The sequence below is a fragment of the Sipha flava genome, unplaced genomic scaffold (assembly GCF_003268045.1).
Source record: "Sipha flava isolate LNK unplaced genomic scaffold, YSA_version1 71_pilon_pilon, whole genome shotgun sequence".
NCBI classification, from domain to species: Eukaryota; Metazoa; Arthropoda; class Insecta; order Hemiptera; family Aphididae; genus Sipha; species Sipha flava.
The window spans coordinates 527,775-546,802 of NW_020273611.1; the positions used below are offsets into that span (position 1 = coordinate 527,775).

Here is a 19,028-nt window from a genome sequence, read left to right on the forward strand (position 1 = left end):
CCTCCTTTGAACAAGGATCAACCCATAATACATTATACATAAATACATACTATACACCATATCTCCCCCCGCCTTTATAATTATTTTCCTTTTTATTTTTACTTTTATATTTTTGGGTTATTACACCGTGTTCACTCTAACTAATGTCCAAAATAATTTTTATTAAAGTGTAGATTTCAATTTACGTCAATTTTATAATGAATATTACGATTTATAATATCAAAACTATTTTTGATACCTATTCGTTTATTAACACGTTGAGCTTCGCTAGTATTATCACTTACAGCCTATGTTAGCCGAAATTACGCTCGGTCGATCAGTGACTACGTAGCAAGGTTATAGATGGAACAGTGCGCGTCAACCTGGTGACCCGCACTCAGCAACATAAATAACATATAATTGTTGAAAATAAATTCGAATGTGTGGTAAATATAATTATATTTATACTTAGTACCTATATAAGAATTCATAATAAAAGATTATATGGTGGTTATGATAAGCGACGACGTCATCATTTCAGGAAAAATATTAACAGTAATGTCTGGTATATACTGCTATAATTTGGTTATATACTTTAATGTATGGTTTGTTATTAATAATGATCGATATTAATAGTTAAAATTTAAATATTTGTGTAACTGAAAAGTGGTATTCAAAATATATGATAAGTTTGGTAAAGGGGTGTGTGAGGGGCGAAGCCCCCCCACGAGTCTGTGTTAAATAATTGCGTACGTGGAACGCAGTTTTTAAATCATTGGACTGAGCTCTTCTATTTAATTTTTTCCACTTCGACACATGAGTATATTCTAACATTAAGATAAAATAAAAACTATCCACATAAACCAAAATAGAATGCCCCTCAAATAATGCGGGTTTTTTCAACCTGGTTAATATACATTTGTATTGGAACCAGATAATTTTGCCCTCACTAACCGATGCCCACATTAGGCGAAACCATTGTATATTTATATGCTTATGGAGTATCTACGTGTTCTGATTTGAATAACACATTGATTTGTTATTCTGTCAGATGCACATATACTATTTATGTATACATAACATTTATGTATATATAACAAGATAACGATTTTACTCTTCGTATATTATATATAAACACGATTGAAGGTTAGCTACAAAATACAATTTCTAAAACTTATTTTTTACTAATCAAAATGCTGAGACATCGAATTATATTCGAATTTCTTGTAAAATTTTTATAAAAATTTGCTTGGAATTTGGCTACCAATAACGGACTGTTTAAAATAATAAAATTATGTTCAAATATATCGGAAAATAAAATTCTCTATCCAGTTTTTGATATTATTTTATTTAGTGGAATATAATCATAGCAACTAAAAAACTCTGAAATTATCATTTGTCTTACGGTTTGTTGAAATATATTGAAATAATGAGACTTAAATAAATGATTCGGAGATTAAGTACTAGGTCGCTGGCCAATGCTATATCTCACCTGATATTATATGTTAAATATTTAAATAATATCAATATCTCTCTACAGCCGGTATACGTATTCGTTGTTTAGAATGCGTATATTTTAAACTCGAATTCGCTCACATAAACGTGGCTTCAACGTTTATTAGAACTTGTTATTCAAAACCTAATTTGTTACATCCATGTTCGTAAGATCTCTTTTTTTTTTTACTCGTACATTTTACCATTAACGTTACTTGAGAACCTAAATTTATATATATGATAAACTCTCCAACGAACTCTGTTAATTTGAAAGGTCATTAAAAATAAAGTTTTACAAGTTAAAAAAACTGTATTAAAAATAATTTATCATCGTGAAAACGTTCTAATTTTGAGAGAATGACGACGTTGTTATTTCTAAGCCCACCAGCGAGATACGATCACGTTCACGAGCGTCCCGCGGGGTGAATACCTACACGTACCTATCCGACTACGATTGCATCGCGTTCGTCTCAGAATCGCCTGCCGATTACGCGTTAGTCTACGGTCAGACTAAACCCGGCATCGGCCGAATACGGACGAAAAAAATAAAATATTCTGTTTTCATTCGACATCGACATCAAACGACCGAATTTCTCGGAAGTAATGTGACCGGGTGCAATTGAATTTTGTACTTAAATTTTTTCCGTCCGTATTCGGCCGTGTTCAGCCGAACGTTATTTCGGCCGATGCAGAGAGCCTAGTGTGTTACGCCGTTACGCCGATTCGCGCGATACACGACGAATGCACGGACGTCGGCGAGCGCTCTGCGAAAAGGGCCAGGCACGAGTGGGCGAGAGAGCGGACGGGACGGGGCGGGACACCGCAAAGGGGGGGGGGGGGGGTACGACGCGAGCGTGCGCTTCAAGACCTAACACCGCGCGGGGCGGCACCGCGACAGATCAATACGACATCGGTTCGGCGGACTTCAGACGTACGTACCACCTCGTACGTAGACGCGTGTGCAGACGGAAACCGTCGACAGGCAGCGCGCACGTTTTCCGTACGGTTTCTGATGCGTATAACGCAGCCCTGCGACGCGTTTTCGTAGACTTCGTGCGCCATAAGTGTTGCGGCGTGCGCGAGTGCGACACCATCGGCGGACGACGACGTGTTTTCGCGCTGGGCAAATGGTTAACGCAATATAATCCGTTTCCCTCGATCTCGGGTAAGTTCGACACACGCGCGAACGTACACGCACACACGCGCGCGCGCGCGCGCATACACATACACACTCGCGTGCACGATACGCGTTTAGCAGCTGCAGGTAATAAACACATTATTACGTACAACATTATTATAATAATATCGCGCACGTGTCGTCGCGTGCGACCGTATTATTAATCGGTTTTCGTAACAGATTTCCTCGTCGTGCACTACCAACCGAACGCGGTGCAACTGTTGCGTTCATTTATTTCACCGAATTTACCGATGAATAGGGGTACACCCCGCACGACAGCGATAACTCACGGTTCAAATCCTCGCACGTCCCAGCCGTGTGAAATATGGAATTCAATCGAATTATAGAACGATGTTCGTGTTGTGCGACGGGGTTTGATCGTTTTGTAGGTTTCGTAGGTCTATGGGTACGTGTTCGCGGCTCTCGATTTTTTCTAAAACACTAATTTCTCGAGCGGATGGTACATTTGTATCATCAACACACCAATCGGTTAAAACTTCGACTTTCAAGCGAACTTAAATGTTACATTTTATATTTTGTATTTGATATTGTTCCCAAATAGTGTGTCGAAAACTATAGGTATTTACATCCTGACCAGTGATCGCATTGGAATATATTTTTTGATTAACAAACACACACGTACATGTGTACATATATAAATTGAAGTTTTTGGTAATTTTATTGTTTAAGTGAAGCACGTTTAAAATGAAAAAGGAGAAGAAAAAGCACAAAGACAAGAGCAAGAAACAATCTTCGGAATGCTCGCCAGGTTGTAGCAGCATGGACTGTATGGGTCTACAACAAATCCCATCATCGCCGCCGCCGAGTTACGAGCACAGTTTACAAGAGGTAATTTCCAAGTATATATGTAGTACGCTGCAATTGATATAAATATGTACATGACAATTCGGTATTTAGAAATTATTTTTCGTCCGGTGAGCGCCAATGTCACGATATACAGAAAATTCGATTTTAAATATCATTAGAAAAATAAATGCGTCATCCCTTGTCCCTTTTTCACATGATGAATACCAATTTTGAAGCTTTGTTGGCGTCAATTGCCTCTGCCATTTATAAAAAATGACACTTAATTCATATCTGAAATATCAGCTCGAGAGCTTCTTTCGGTCCCATTATGTTTTTATTCGCTACAGTAGATTTATATTATTTACTTTTGTATACTTAAAAATTTCCAAGCAAATAATTTCAACGTGTATTTCAAAATTTTGTGAAGCGTTTCTATGTGCTTTTCAAGGTAAAAAAAACATTAAATGCTGACTAAGATTGAATTGAAACGCGTCTCCGCAAGTTCGGTTTCCTTTGTTGTAGATCGCCAGCGCGCGGGTTACGATCGGCAATAAATTCGGCCTGATAACAAAGTCGACAATCATATCCACCTAGAGTAGATTTGCCGATTGGCATAATGACAACGCACCTTTAGGTGCAGTAGTCATCAGGGTTTAAAGTGGCAAAAAAGGGCAGGGGGACTCTAATCCATATATTATTTTCAGCGTTCCGTTAGTCCTATAAAATTACTAGGCTATTAATTATAAATTGGTGTATATATTATGAGGTGTTGCTAATGAATAATTTCCTCCACAAACTATTCATGAGCTGTAAAAATGTATATACGAAAAGATACTTGTAAATTACTTACTTATTGTTTTAAATAACATATTGTTAATATCTTTTAATAATATATAATTAAATTAAAAACCGTATATATGCAAGTACTATTACTAGTAAATTAATATATAACTAATTTATAATTTATAAGTATATTTAATATTAGTTAGTTTTGTTTGTAGAACACTTTTTAATACATAGTGATGGGTATTTATATGACCTAATAATATCAACTAAATTGTCAATTTTTCATCAGTTTTATTGTGTAGATTATTTTTAACAAACAATTGACCGTTTCAGTAAACTTTTCGAAGAAATGTAAAAGGGGACATTTTATATGCCTTGGGCATCAGTATCGTAGCAACCAAATAAACTTCAAAATACGCCCTTATGTATTTTTAATTTAAAAATATTATAATTAATAGTTAATATTTTCAACAATTGCTTCGATTAATATAAAAGACGTTATAGTTTTCGTAAATAAAGTATAAAATATTGACCACTGCAATTTTTAACATAAAATTTAAATTTTTAAGTTTTACGTTCTCCCACAAATTGCGTCCGGGGCGTAGGCACCTCACGCCTTTGTTATAGCCCAGGCAGGAGTACACATAAAATCAAAATAGTTTTTTAAAATTTTATATCATTTTGAAATAAACCTATAAGTATATGTGTTATAGTCGAACTTATTTGTATATATTATAAGAAAAGAAGACATTGATGGACCAAAAAAAAAAAGTGATGACATAACGATTGCCTATTGCTAATATTTTTTTTATCATCTCAATAGCATACACAATATTATTTTATTTTTTAATGAACATTAAGCTCAACGAAGTTCAATACTCTATTAAATATTAATAAACAAATATTTAATAGAAAAACAAATCATACTGCTTATATAACTGATATCGGAACAAACTAAAATAACAACATTTTAACATATAAATTAAAATATAAACATACCAATAAGGTATAAACAAAAACAAGGATGATAAATGGAAAGTGCTTATTGTCCAGACACATCATTATCTGTGGAAAAGGTGGTTTAGACCATAATTGGTAATATGAACGGATGTAATAAAAGTAACCGGTGCTTGCGTGAAACAGCAAGGAAATTTAAAATTTAATTGGGAGAGCAGGGAAGGATCATCAAAGCGTACATCTATCAATCTCCAAAAAAATAACAAGTTAGTCCCTTTCTGCTCTTCTGTCCATTAAGGAGACGTGACCGAGTTTATACATAACAAGGCAATATGGTTGGCAAATAATGATCAATATTCAGGATGTGAAAATATATCACAAATATATAATTTAACGACATATTTGAGGTATTCATTTGTAAATAAATACTTAGGTGAAGACAATTTATAATGTGCAAAAGGATTTGCATTACCTGATGTTATGAACGTATAATATATCTAGATTTAAGGCGTCATTGATGGTGCTGGTTAATATATGAATGTATTTATGTACTATTTTTAAATTACTAAAAATAAAGTATTTTTTCTTTTCCAAAGATTGATAAGTTACAGCAGTGGTGTAGTTTCAGATTATCTAGAATAAGATAGTCGGAATGCTCTTATTAATTGCCAGCTGGACGGCTCATTTTACCAAAGTGCCGATTAACTTGGGAGGGGGAGGGGTACGTTAAATCAATTCACAAATGTAATGATTTGTACTTTATACTTAATTATCCGTACTATACACGTTTCATTTTTCTGATTTATAACAATGGCTGTATAAAAGATGAATTTATGTTTTCATAATATGCCGATTTTCGAATAGCTAAACTCTAAACTTTGGCAAATGCATGAGTTGCTTCCTCCTATATGACGTCACTGAGTTAGAGACATTTTAAATTGCGCTTGTACTATATATGTTTCTATCAAACTTTATTCCTACTTAGTAAGTACTCCAAAAAAATTTATTTATCACGACCAGTACCGGATCTAAGTTTCAGTTGGCCGAGGTACAAATATTAATTAGAGACCCCTCAAAATTTACTCAATATAACACATATATTTATTTATTATATGTTGATATATTAAATAATTAAAAAAATATATATTAATTTTAGTATCTCAATTAATAAGTAAATTTAATAATGCAAAAATAAATAAATAAATAACTATATAATTATCAATTTTAGATTTTGATTTTAGAGGCACCAAAGACCTTAAGGCTCTAGTCTTCAACCTTTTTATGCAGTGGGCTACATATTATTTTTTTTTAAATCTTGCGGGCCGCATTCGTAGTAAAAACATGTATTATATATAAAAATTCAGTTTTATTCCTATAATTTTTAAAATTAGGTAGGTACATTTAAAATTACAAATCAGTAAATTTAATAATTTGAAAAAATAGCTATTGGACCATTTTTCTTGAAAAACGCGTCTTTCATTCGAGATTTTACGTTTTTTACTCACCGACATATTGTACAAATATTATGAAGAAAAAGTATGAAATTGAAACTTTTTCACATAAACGAGAATATTGTACTCATTCCACAATCGATTACGAACCAACAGACAATAATAATTGTATATTGGTAGGTAATTCAGTTTATCTTATCGCATATTTCTGATAGCGATAGCTTAACTGTTATAATTTTATTGAACTAGAAAATGTAAATGCTAAATTTAAAATGTGATCGCGGGCCGCGGGTTGAAGATTCCTGCTCTAGTGCATTGTACCCCCGACGCAAAATTCAGCACAGTCCATGACATAACAAACCCCAAACAATAAAACGATATTATGTTATTGAAAAACTTATTATTATCAAGTTTAATGCAAATTATTGTAGTGTACACGCAAACGCTACTAATTTTAATACTATAAAGGCGTATATTCTAAAATTAATGATAGTAGATAAACATTCGAATTCTTAATTATATTTCCAATTGTCGCTTGAACCCATTGTTAATTGAAGCATACGTACAATTCTAAGATATCAACTTTACTAAACCCAGTAGCGCCGACAGGATTTTTTTTTTTTTTTTAAGTAGGACCCATATGAGACCAACAATAATAATGTAGGACCACAAAAAATTAGATTTCAACAAAAAAAATAAATAAATAAATAATAATCCATAATTCATATGTGGTAGGTACTTATAGGTTCCGGGCGGCAGTAATGCTAACCCATGTCCCGCCCGGTTCCTGATTAAACTAAAAAAAAAAAAAAAAAAAAAAGGTACTACTTATAAGTTACCTATATTTCAAAACTTTAAATTATCACATTGCTATGGCAAAACTATTTAAAAAAATAATTCTGCTTATGAAAAATTACTATCTATATTATTACGTGTAAGATTAGGCCAGCGGTAGGACCATTAGTGAGGCCAGTCATTTTCATGTAGACATTGTCCATATCTGGTGCCGTCACTGACCATACCTTCTCACACATTAAAACTGTTTTCTTATTCCTATAGCCAGGACAATCTTCAGACCACGGTCAAATGGTCGCAGACGACGAGAACTGCGCCGGAGGAAGTAGTCAAATGTGTGGCTCCGAGATTGAGTGCCAAAGCAACGGTTCGCCCGTCAGACAAGAAATATTCCACAAAAGCAGCAAAGAGTTTTACAAAGCGGTTGCTGCTCAGTGGGGTATAACGTGTAAGATGAGCGACCACTGCAGATGTCTCGAATGTCAGGTAAAATTAATACTTCAGTTTCTCAGAAACAGAAGTACAAAATTGATGGTTTATGCCAGAGGTGGAACTAGGAATTTTTACGCTCGGGGAAAATGTTAAAATTATGCCCTATCATAGACCAATAATCAAATACTTTTCTCGAGAATTTTTTTCTAATTATTAATATACAATCATACTTATTGAGTTTTAACCTAATATCAGTATTTAACAAAGTTAAAAATATTAAATTAGTTGTTAATAATTACAAAAATTATACCTACTAAAATATTACGCCCGGGTAAGAATCCCCGTCGTCCACCCCCTAGTTTATGCGTATCTATATCTACGGCACATTGGTAAATAAGTATACGTTTCACTGCATGTAGGTCAATACGTTTCGTTATGCTATTCTATGGTCAACCATAACTAATAATGTACCTACACCATACTTTACAGTATTACTTAGTTCGTGAACCCATACACTATTTTCAATTTCTGGATCTTTTGATTCGATTTAATCCGATTCCAGTATTAAGTGACTTTTACCTATTGTGATATTTGATGATCATCAAAAATAAACAAAGGGGGTAAATAAAAGTATTTTATAACTTATTTTCGGTATTCACTTCTACTTATACATTGCAAAATAATAAGTTAAGAGGACGTCACACCTGCATGTGTAGTCTCCGTACATCTTACGTAAAGCATTGGCGTATACAGGAAATATTTTCGGTAGGGGCTACTATGGACAGAGTTAAATCACCACTGCTATCTAAGAATTACTAACAAGACACAGTAGATACTTATCAACATTTCATTTATAGAATGTCCCAAAACGATTCTACGTTGGACGTAAATTCTAAATAAACATAAAGCACCATCAAAATATTTTTTATTTTAACATACGTTAAAAATAATTTTTAAATTTTTTTAAATATTTCAAGGGGGGGCTGTAGCCCACTAGGCCCCCCTTATGTACGCCACTGACGTACATCATAGCATATTTACGTTCGGTAGTTGTGTACATACACAAATGTAGTGATATTAATTTTAATGTAAGAGTAAATTTACATATAATCAAACTTTAACGGAAGAAACGTAAATTCGCTATGTTGAACGGTTTCTTCTTCAGATGGAGACAACACACCTGGATTTAGCATCCTCATAACTATTCATCAATACAATTATTATTATTAAACGTATTTTTGTTGTGCAGAGTCGGTACTTTGATTGTGAATATGACCAAGAGAACGAACAGGAGAAGACGGACGGCGGTCTGGGAGCAGGCACACCGATGTTCTTGTCCGAAGTCATGCACGGGTCCACTTGCACATTAATTTAATTAATGCATATTTTTCACACAATAGATTTGTTATTTTTTTATGAAATATCAAATTGTTATGGCAGAATTGTCAAGTTTACTGACCAATGACCAGCCAAACGATAACCATACATATATATTTATATTGTTTTGCGTAACGACATGTTTGATAACATTGCCCAGTGCCTACTTATTATATTAATAAACATTTTTAATCAGGCTATATATATTATTTAATCAGAATATTTTGCCACAAAAAGCTGTAAAGCCTGTCTAATTTTTTAAATTTGACCTTCTTATATGTGTTCTTTTTTTTTTTTACTTTTACTAAAAATGTATTATTTTATAATACCAATTTACCTATATTTATATAATGTCATAAGTTACTAATTAAATCTTAACGAACATTACCTATGTACTAAATCAATTATACAACATAATTATTGACAATGCATTAAAATAATTAATAAATTATAAACAATTTTAAATCATTTATTTTTTTTTAATATTTTGGCATTTATTTTCAATTCAAAATTATTATTAAAAAAAAAAAAAAAAAACCATATCAAAATTAACATAAATTAAATGAATGCAAAGTAACAATAAATTCCTATTCAGATCATTAATGTATTCAATTTATTATCTATAAGGTAATTAAATTAATTGATTTATAATCTTTTTGATAATTTAATACATTTATTTAAAGATCATAACAAATTTTTATTATAATGAAAAGTAAAACAATTTCAATAAAAAAAAGTAATATTCACCATTTTAAAATGTAGCAGAAACATTGATACAGAGTGAAAAAAAAAGATTTTATCTGTATTCAAATGAAAAATGCTTTACTATTCCTTATTATTTAAGTATCAATTACATTTGTAATACAATTATAATAATGGAATGTCTTATTATTTACACAATAGTATCGTTCTTATTCTATGATTCAATAAAATTTCTTGGCTTGATCCTCTTTCTTAATCCTAGAAAAAATAACAAAATTGTATTATTTATAAAAAAAAAAAACACATTGAGTACTTAAATATAATAGAGAATAAAATGTTTAATGAAGTCTTAACAAAGAATTTCTTTTCAAACTATAAGAATAAGTCCTTTGGTTGATCAAAGCTTATATTATAATATATATAGTTTACTTAATTTTTCCAAAATAAATAAAAATATTTTAATTGTATAGAATCATTCTTGATGAAAAATAAGGTAATTAGGTCATTTAAGTGTAGCGTTTATTGAAAAATAATTTTTGCATATTAAATTAATTTTACAGTGGATAAGTTTGTTAAAGACAATAACATTATTTTAACTTACTTATATGCAGCATAGATGACAAATAATAACGATTGGACTACTGCAACAACTAAAACAAATGTGTTAGTTGCGCAAGTAGGACACGCCGTTTGTTGTGCATAACCAGACTTTTGTGTTGTATCACGTTTGATTGTATTCAACGAGTCTCTAATCTCATGCATCATTGATACATGATCATAACCTAGAGGTTGAACTTGTGCTGTGGGCTGGTGGACTTGATTTTTGATTATGCTGTCAGCCTTTGAATGTACTTCTGCCACAAAATCTCTATAAAAATATAAATGAAATGTATTAATAATGTGATGCGTTTTAAAAATGTATCTTAGTTTATTTTAACGTAAATTATTTTGATTTGAAATATGAACTGCTTCAGTACATAAAAAAAACTCTTTGAATTATAATACACCTTCATTGTGTAATAATAAATGCAGTACATAGTTTAATAACAAATTAAATTAACTATAATTAATTTATAGATATTGTATACCTAAGTCCTCTTATGGAGGTAATGATATTATTTTGGTTGTTTATAAGCGAATCAAGTTCATTTCTTGCCATACCAGCATTCATCTGTGGCATTGGTACTATAAAAATATAAATTAATTAATAAATTAATGAAATTTCTCCTCTTTATAATATTAGTATGATAAATATAAATAAATAATTAACAGAAATACAATATTACCATTTGGTTGTCCTTGAGTACCACCAAGTGTCCCAACCACTGACAGGGTAGATTGAACATTTGATAATAAACCAAGAGTCCGTTCTTGGCGGCCAACAACTTCATCCAGTTTTTGGCTTAATACTTTCACAGAATCAACAATTTGACTTTGACCGGAGAATATCTGGTGTAATTCTCTTTGGCTATCAGTTTCATACCAATCTTCAAACTCACTATCTTCTCTTGGTTTATTTTCTGGATGTTTAGTTTTATAACTATACAATACAGTAATATAAAAGAATTAAATAAATATAAATTACACATATTAATACAAATCATCACTAAGTAGCTTACTCTTCTTTTTCTAGATCCAATTTACGTTGGTAGTCTGCATATTCTCTGGTCAATTTTTGTTCTTCATCCAAATTAGATTGCTGAGATGTTCCAGATGGTTTGAATGTTGTTCCCGGTGGGTAAATACTGTACGTTAAAAAATGATTTACATCGTGATCATCTAAAATTTTAAAAATTTTGGTAACAAATTCTTATAAATTTAAATCAAGTGTAAGTCATTTATATATACCTGCAAGACCACCAGTAGCAGCAGATACACCAAAGTAACCATTCTTTGGTAAGTAAACATTTTCACTTCGGAAACAAATTTCAAAGTCCTTTTCATTGTTGGTATTACCACTATGAAAAAATACCTAAATAAACATAAATAAAATAATCAATAATGATTATAAAAATTAAACCAATTATGATTGACTTTTAGAAAATAAATAATTTACCAAAACAAACAAATTTTCAAGAAATATAGGTCAAATAGTGCGAATGAAAATGGTAATTATTATCAATTATAAATGATGACTGTATTAATATGTATTAGTACTATTTTTATGAATAATAGTAACATTTTGCAACAATTTTTGATTTTGAATTATTCCAAGTATACTACTATTATAGATTCAGTAAAATTATTAAACTATCTAATTTAACAGGTGATATTCGAATTACAAAATTTGGGAATGGTGAGAACCGAGAGACCCCATCGAGCTCTGAGGAAAACTATAATTTATATTATATGTTATAAAATTCTTAAGTTAACTTTTTTTTTTATAGTGATAATCATAGGAGCAAATAGGGGGTATTAGCACCTCCTATTTTACAATTAGCACCCTCAAATAATGTTCGTGTTTATGTATCAAAAACTTATTTTTGTCATCAGACATTTGACTATTAGAGTATAAAACTGTAATGAAATATAAACGAAAACAATGTTACTCCACAAACGTCAATTCACATTTTGTCGAGTTCACCGAAACTCTAATTTAAATTAATTTTAAAACCGGAACCTTTATTTATATTTATTTAAAATTTGGCTCATTAAATCCTTATAGTTTTAATATAAATTAAATACCCATTAAATACCGAGCTTAAGCTCTCTCAGTTTTTTTTATTGAAATTGCGCCTATGATGATAATTTTAAATAATTAAAATACCATGTTTATAAATTAAATAAATTCTGAAGTAAATTTAAAATGAGTTAAAAAATAAAATATGTTTAAAATAATTAAGAAAATTGGAATATTTTAATTAAAATTAATATAAAATAAATAAAAATAAGATTAAAATTAATAATAAAAAAAAAAAAAAAACAATGCTACCAAGATTATGGCTATGAGTTTCTACAGAATATATACATTTGATTAAATTAAATATTGATTTGTCTGTAATGCAAAACAAATTATTTTCATATACATACTGTTAATGTATTCATATAATATTCGATTTTTGCTCTAGTTGCAAAAGGTTTATTTCTGAAATCTCTCAAACATCCAGATAGCTGTTGGGTGGAACCATCACTAAATGAAAGAAAAAACTCAATTAATTTAATTGTTGCCATGAGAAAAATTCAAGAAGTTAAATTTACTTGGCATGATCGAAAACTTGTGACCCATCATTTACAACGCCCATGATATAAGGATTGTTGTGCTTTCCATCATTATCAAAAGAATCGAAAAACACACCTAACCCATTCCATTTATCAGAACTTCCAAACACTGGACCATGGTAATCGCCTTTATTTGCTGTATACCAAAATGCCTGTAAAAAATCATGTTTTTATTTAATATAACTTAAAAACCATAATAATAATAATAATAATAATAATTCGTATTACCAAGCCGTCGGCACCAATTCTACCTCTTCCACTGATTCTGAAATTTATTTCAACTGTCCACCAATCAAACTTCGTTTGACTTTTCGTCCAAATGGCTCCTACAAAAAAATCGATTTATCTAACCATCTATATTTTTAAACTAATACTGCGCGAAAACTATTTTACTGATTGAATGAATCATTAAAAAAATTATGAAACCAAAACATTTTTTGATACTAATAATTAGGGTCTGAAGTTGAACCTTAAGCTTTTAAAACTTTAAGCAATTGCTTTTAAAAATGTATAGATGTGTACTATATACAAAACATATATATATATATATATATAATATACATAATATAAATAATATAATAATAATATAATATAAATCAACTACCTTCTGAAATATAAACTGATCCACACGATTTCTTTCATTTAGAATTGTTTTTATGAGTATGTTATATCGATTTCAAGTTTAAAAGACCAATACAGAAATATCATTCTCCTGTTTCTGTGTTTGACTTAACTATGGAATCTCATCTGTTTTTTAATGATGTTATATATATTATATATAACAATATATATATATTCTGTTTTTTAATGATATTATATATATTATATATAACATCATTAAAAAACAGATGAGATTCCATAGTTGAGTCAAACACAGAAACAGGAGGATGGTATTTCTGTATTGGTCTTTTAAACTTGAAATCCATATAACATTATACTCGAAAAAACAATTCTAAATGAAAGAAATTGTGTGGATCAGTTTATATTTCAGAAGGTAGTTGATTTAAAAGAAACGAAATTTATTAAGGTAGATTGAACTTTTGATGTACTAATTATTTTTTTTGTTTTTAACTACAAAAATGTTGCGTTTTTTCGTGATTTTTGTCGAGTTTTGTCAAAATTTAATATTTTAACACGCATAAATCTTTTTATGAAACTATTATTTTTATTAATCAATAAGAGACATGTTTTAGAAACTTTTTATTCAATTTTCAAAAATTTATCGAACAAAAATAACATCATCGAAATTAAAAAAAAAAAAAATCGAAGTATTTTGAAAATTATACAATCTATAGTGAACAGTAATATAAATATTAAAAAAAAAATATATTAAAATAATAAAAATTAGTAAATGGTTAGTACTCATAAATTAATATAGGTATAAATAAATAGTTTATACATAGAAATAAATGTATGATGAATTTTTAATTCAAAACCGGTCGTACATTACAAATATAACAATTATATATTTATTTATTTCCATACATAAACTATTCAATAAAAGTCAAGACCATGATTATTATTATTTTGTTTTTTTTTTTTTATAAAATAGATTTTGTCAAAATCGGTGTATCCTAAATATTGTAATATTTTTCCATTTTTGGTCAATTTATTGCAATTATTAAGAATATTGGAAATTTTGTTAAAAAGCCTTTCTCCATAATAACAACTTGAGAACATTTCTTTTTAGAAACCTTTGATGAAAGTAATAATCGGAGCAATTCAAGTAAATTGTTACTAAAACACCATTCATTAATAATTGAAATTAATAATGTATGATGATATATACAAATACACTGAATAAAAATTTTATATGCATATATTTATCATGTTACATTTGAAAATAAATGAAAATATTTATAAAAAACACAATTTTTTAAAACTATATTCCAAATATCAGTCTCATATAACTGTCGGAGTTCCATATTTAAGCACAACTACTGACAGCTGATAAAGTATTTCAGGATATTCAAATTTGTCGAGTAATACTTAAGAAAAAATGATAATTTGTATTAATATAGGTGTTTTATTTAAATTTTTTGATAAGGAAACATACATAAGTTATTATTTATTGCTATTAATTAATTAAATTAAATTATAAATTTGTCATTTACTGGATGGGTTACGAATTGTATAATATATTAAAACAAACATTTCAATTTGAAAATAACAATGAATCATTGCATTCAAAAACACATTCGCGTTTCAGTTTTAAATTCATAGCTGTTTAGGTACTATATTACTATAAAGTAAATACATAATTAATACGTAACATAAAATTGCAGTCATAATAATAGTCCAAATTTCAAAATATATTTTATAACATAAAATTGAAATTAGAGAGTATTTAAACAGTTTAAAATAAAAACTATATTGTCAAAATAATGTCCATTTTACGATAATTAAAATAATATATTATTAAGTTGATGTAAATATACAAAACTGTTCAAATAAAGTTTTTTTCAAAATCTGAAATTTTGGAATATTTTTTAAATTATAGATTTGTAGATCTAATTTTTCTAAAAAAAAGTATAGTCATGTTATTTATTTTTGTCAAGTATTTATTATTTCTAATTGTATTATAACAATTATCTCCACAAATATTTAATTTTATATTTAATTTAAATTTTAAAAATTCAGAACTTTAAAAAAAGGTACTTGAAAAAAAAATTATTATTTTACTAATCTCTTTAGAGGAGAATAAGATAAACAAATTTTATGAATAATGAAAACATAATTTTTAAAGAAAAAAAATTATGAGTTTTGGGTAGTACTCTAATACTTTATAAAAAATATAAAATATGTGTTTCAAGAAGAATATTATAATAAATAAAATAAAAATATAGAAAAAAATTCATAAGCAGAGACAAACATATTAAGTTGTAATACATAAAAAACAAAAAGTATATAATTTAAAATATTGAAAAACTAAAAATTAAAACTCTTAGCACAACAGTATTATAAGTAGAAAATTGTAGGAAAAAAATATAAAAAAATTACCTATTACAAAATTGCATTTTACCACTCATTCACAGTTATTATGTAATAATTGTCATGTTTTTTATTTACATCACATATTAAATTATATGCATTAACTATTTTCACATTTAATTTCATGATAAACACATTTTTTCTTCCAATTTTTAATGAAATGAGTCAAAAATATTAACTGATCAACAGTAACGTAATTTAAAATGCTTTTATTTTGATGAACTAAAATTAATATTTTTGTTTTCTTCTATTGCTTATAATTTTACAATTTATACTTACAATACAACACTATAATATTTAATAATAATTTACAATATACTAACCTTTTTGGCTTTTCAAAGATGGTGCAATACGAACGTTATCTGCACTGGCAATAGCATCTGGGAAAATAAATAAAAATTAACATTGTAATATACTAATACCTATAAGTATAACATTCAGTAATATTTTTATACAACAAATAATTTTTTACAAACTATTTACTTAGTAATAAGATACCATTTAAAAAAAAAATAGTAATGAATTTGTAATATCTTGAGACTTACAAGTGCTGATAATAAGATCACATCTTTATATAATGTTTCACAAAATTATTTCAGCTTTCAGGTCATTTTATTTGTGAATAACTGCTTATTTCTGATTAAGCACTATGGTAAGATTATTTAATTTGATATATTGTAGTAAAAATAAATTTAACTATTAAATTTAACATAATAAACTAATACTTAAAATATATATATATATACTTATTAGTCATTCAAATTTTTTTTTCTTTTTCATAAAATTACTAATCAAGTAGGTATACATATTAATTATTGAAACGTTATACTTTTGTATGGATCATGCAATTGCATATTATTAGTGTTAGAGGTACCTTGTACGTAGTATAAGCGTGTAAAGAAATTGTTTGTTTTAATTATTTTTGTTTTCAGTTATTTTAACTTAACAACAATTGGACTAATAATGAAAACATTGTCTAAGTGACCCAATTGAAGATTTAAGTTTATAAACAATCAATTTTGATCAAAACAATATAATAATTGACAAGTAAGGTAAATTTATAATTAAAACATTCATAACATTTTAAAAAATCTATAAAAACATATGAATATATAATATTTGACACAAAGTTTTAAATTTATAACAACTGGTTAGCATTTAAAACTTTTCAAAATTTTATGGGTAACAATAATATAGTAAATATTTTACTAGAAATTGAAATTTATCAAGTCCATATGTTGGTTTAATTGGTTCTTTTTCAGTTTATAGTAAGTATATTAATTTCAAGAGTAAATATTTTTAAACAATTCTCATAATACATTCCTACATATTATATACATATACACACACACACACATACACACATATTCAAATACATTAAAAATTAAAAATATTTTATCTAATACACTAATAAGATTTGTTCTTTAGTTTAAGATAAGGTGTTTAACATAATGTTTTCAAAATATCTATTCTTTAATTTTTCCTAAAACAAATATGTCTATGGCCATATTAGCTACATATTAGCTTTTAATTTCATATTCTGCTCCAGATATTTATTGGATGAATTTAATAAAAAACAAACAATAGAGCTGGAATAGCTCATCAATAACAGGACTTTTACGACTAATGGGTGACGTTAAGAAAAAAATTGAACATCTATAGGAAATAAGGCAATGAGACGTAGTAGCTCATGTAGAGAAGACTGAACCGGCTGGTGCAATGAGGACAAAAGTAGTAGACTTACTTCCGCCGTACTCCCAGAACGGTACAGATCCGTCCTTCTGCGCCAGATACGGAGGTTTGAAGCTGTACTTATACTCGAACCGAGACACGACCTGGTTGGCGTGGCCGACGTCCGCGAGACCTGAGACAATAACGGCCACGGACAAAAAGAGTATGGTCCACGGTGAAGCTGGTAGACGGGCCGTCATGTTGATAGCGGTGCGCAGCAGATGCCCTGGACAACGACAATGACGACGCTATTGGGCGCGAAAACGGACAATTCGTAACGTAGCGTTTCTATGCTTTCCGTCGATGTTCATTTAAAACGTCATTCGGAACGGGCCGAAAGCCATGCGATTGACATAACGTTGCAAGTCGTCGGTGTTTAGCGATATCGACGTGCGAGTTCCGCAACACGTCGTCGGGGCGCCAGTAGTTGACGTGCAAGCGGGTGCTACTTATCTTTTCGCGAGACGATTATTATCACATGTAAAAGTACACGCGTCGGTACACGTTCCGCTGATGGTCGGACACGCACGCACACGCACGATGAGATTGCAACGAATTCGTCCGCGGAATCGGTGACCGTCGCCGGTACGGGGAACCGTGGATGCGTGTGGGCCCGGCGTTATCACGACCCCCATTATCGCGCGGTCCGATGATGCCACATCGGCACCTAGCACGGCCGCCGTCGACAGTGTACCAGTGTCCGATAGTAATAATAATAATAATACGTACGTGTCCGATGACGTTACGTCCAACCTCCTCGTCGTCGCCGATCACCTCCAGACCAAATCAGGTGCGCGTGTGTAACGGATACCTGTTATGCGGCACTCGCGGTTCTTTCCTCCTCGACCTCCGATGCAACCGGCACGGGTTGTAGTGGATACCCTTTAACCGTCTACGAAGCTACTAAAGAGCGATTTTACACGTGCAATGTCCGCTACACTACACAGGTGCGCGGGTACGGTTGGTGCACACGAGCACCGTCTGCGATTCCAAGTTTGTTTTGGAAAATAACGCGGGGAATATCTACGTCCCATTTCCGTGGGCCACTGCAAAATTGCCAGACAGTTAAAATGCAGGTTGATAAATATACATTAATACAAAACAACTAGTTGGCACTCGGTGGATTTGAA

At 30.0% G+C, this 19,028-nt stretch overlaps 2 protein-coding genes across 6 annotated transcripts; one reads left to right on the top strand and one right to left on the bottom strand.

Annotated features, from left to right (window-relative positions):
- The first annotated feature begins 2,380 nt into the window (after positions 1–2,380).
- On the top strand, positions 2,381–9,457 carry LOC112692214. 5 transcript variants are annotated; one of them, XM_025566818.1, is made up of 4 exons: positions 2,381–2,638; positions 3,346–3,499; positions 7,711–7,932; positions 9,128–9,457. In XM_025566818.1, the coding sequence occupies exons 2-4, from the start codon at positions 3,356–3,358 to the stop codon at positions 9,251–9,253; spliced, it is 492 nt and encodes a 163-aa protein (XP_025422603.1). In that variant the 5' UTR covers positions 2,381–2,638; positions 3,346–3,355; the 3' UTR covers positions 9,254–9,457. The 5 variants fall into 5 exon arrangements, with proteins under 5 accessions (XP_025422603.1, XP_025422600.1, XP_025422601.1 ...); XM_025566815.1 differs by having other exon boundaries at positions 2,382–2,638; positions 3,341–3,499; XM_025566816.1 differs by lacking the exon at positions 2,381–2,638 and adding an exon at positions 2,645–2,737 and having other exon boundaries at positions 3,341–3,499.
- A 720-nt stretch (positions 9,458–10,177) lies between these two features.
- On the bottom strand, positions 10,178–18,536 carry LOC112692215 (protein ERGIC-53). Its single transcript, XM_025566821.1, has 11 exons — positions 17,912–18,536; positions 16,491–16,547; positions 13,405–13,502; positions 13,156–13,328; positions 12,988–13,087; positions 11,806–11,929; positions 11,577–11,736; positions 11,244–11,497; positions 11,046–11,142; positions 10,559–10,825; positions 10,178–10,215 (listed from the first exon to the last, which is right to left on the bottom strand). The coding sequence occupies exons 1-11, from the start codon at positions 18,096–18,098 to the stop codon at positions 10,179–10,181; spliced, it is 1,554 nt and encodes a 517-aa protein (XP_025422606.1). The 5' UTR covers positions 18,099–18,536; the 3' UTR covers position 10,178.
- Positions 18,537–19,028: the final 492 nt, after the last annotated feature.

Coding starts and splice junctions, on each gene's coding strand:
- LOC112692214 (XM_025566818.1), top strand. CDS start 3,356: ATGAAAAAGGAGAAGAAAAAGCACAAAGACAAGAGCAAGAAACAATCT. Junction 3,500..7,710: donor ACGAGCACAGTTTACAAGAG/GTAATTTCCAAG, acceptor TTATTCCTATAG/CCAGGACAATCTTCAGACCA. Junction 7,933..9,127: donor GCAGATGTCTCGAATGTCAG/GTAAAATTAATA, acceptor TTTGTTGTGCAG/AGTCGGTACTTTGATTGTGA.
- LOC112692215 (XM_025566821.1), bottom strand. CDS start 18,098: ATGACGGCCCGTCTACCAGCTTCACCGTGGACCATACTCTTTTTGTCC. Junction 11,930..12,987: donor ATTATATGAATACATTAACA/GTATGTATATGA, acceptor ATGTTTATTTAG/GTATTTTTTCATAGTGGTAA. Junction 10,826..11,045: donor ACCTCCATAAGAGGACTTAG/GTATACAATATC, acceptor ATATTTTTATAG/AGATTTTGTGGCAGAAGTAC.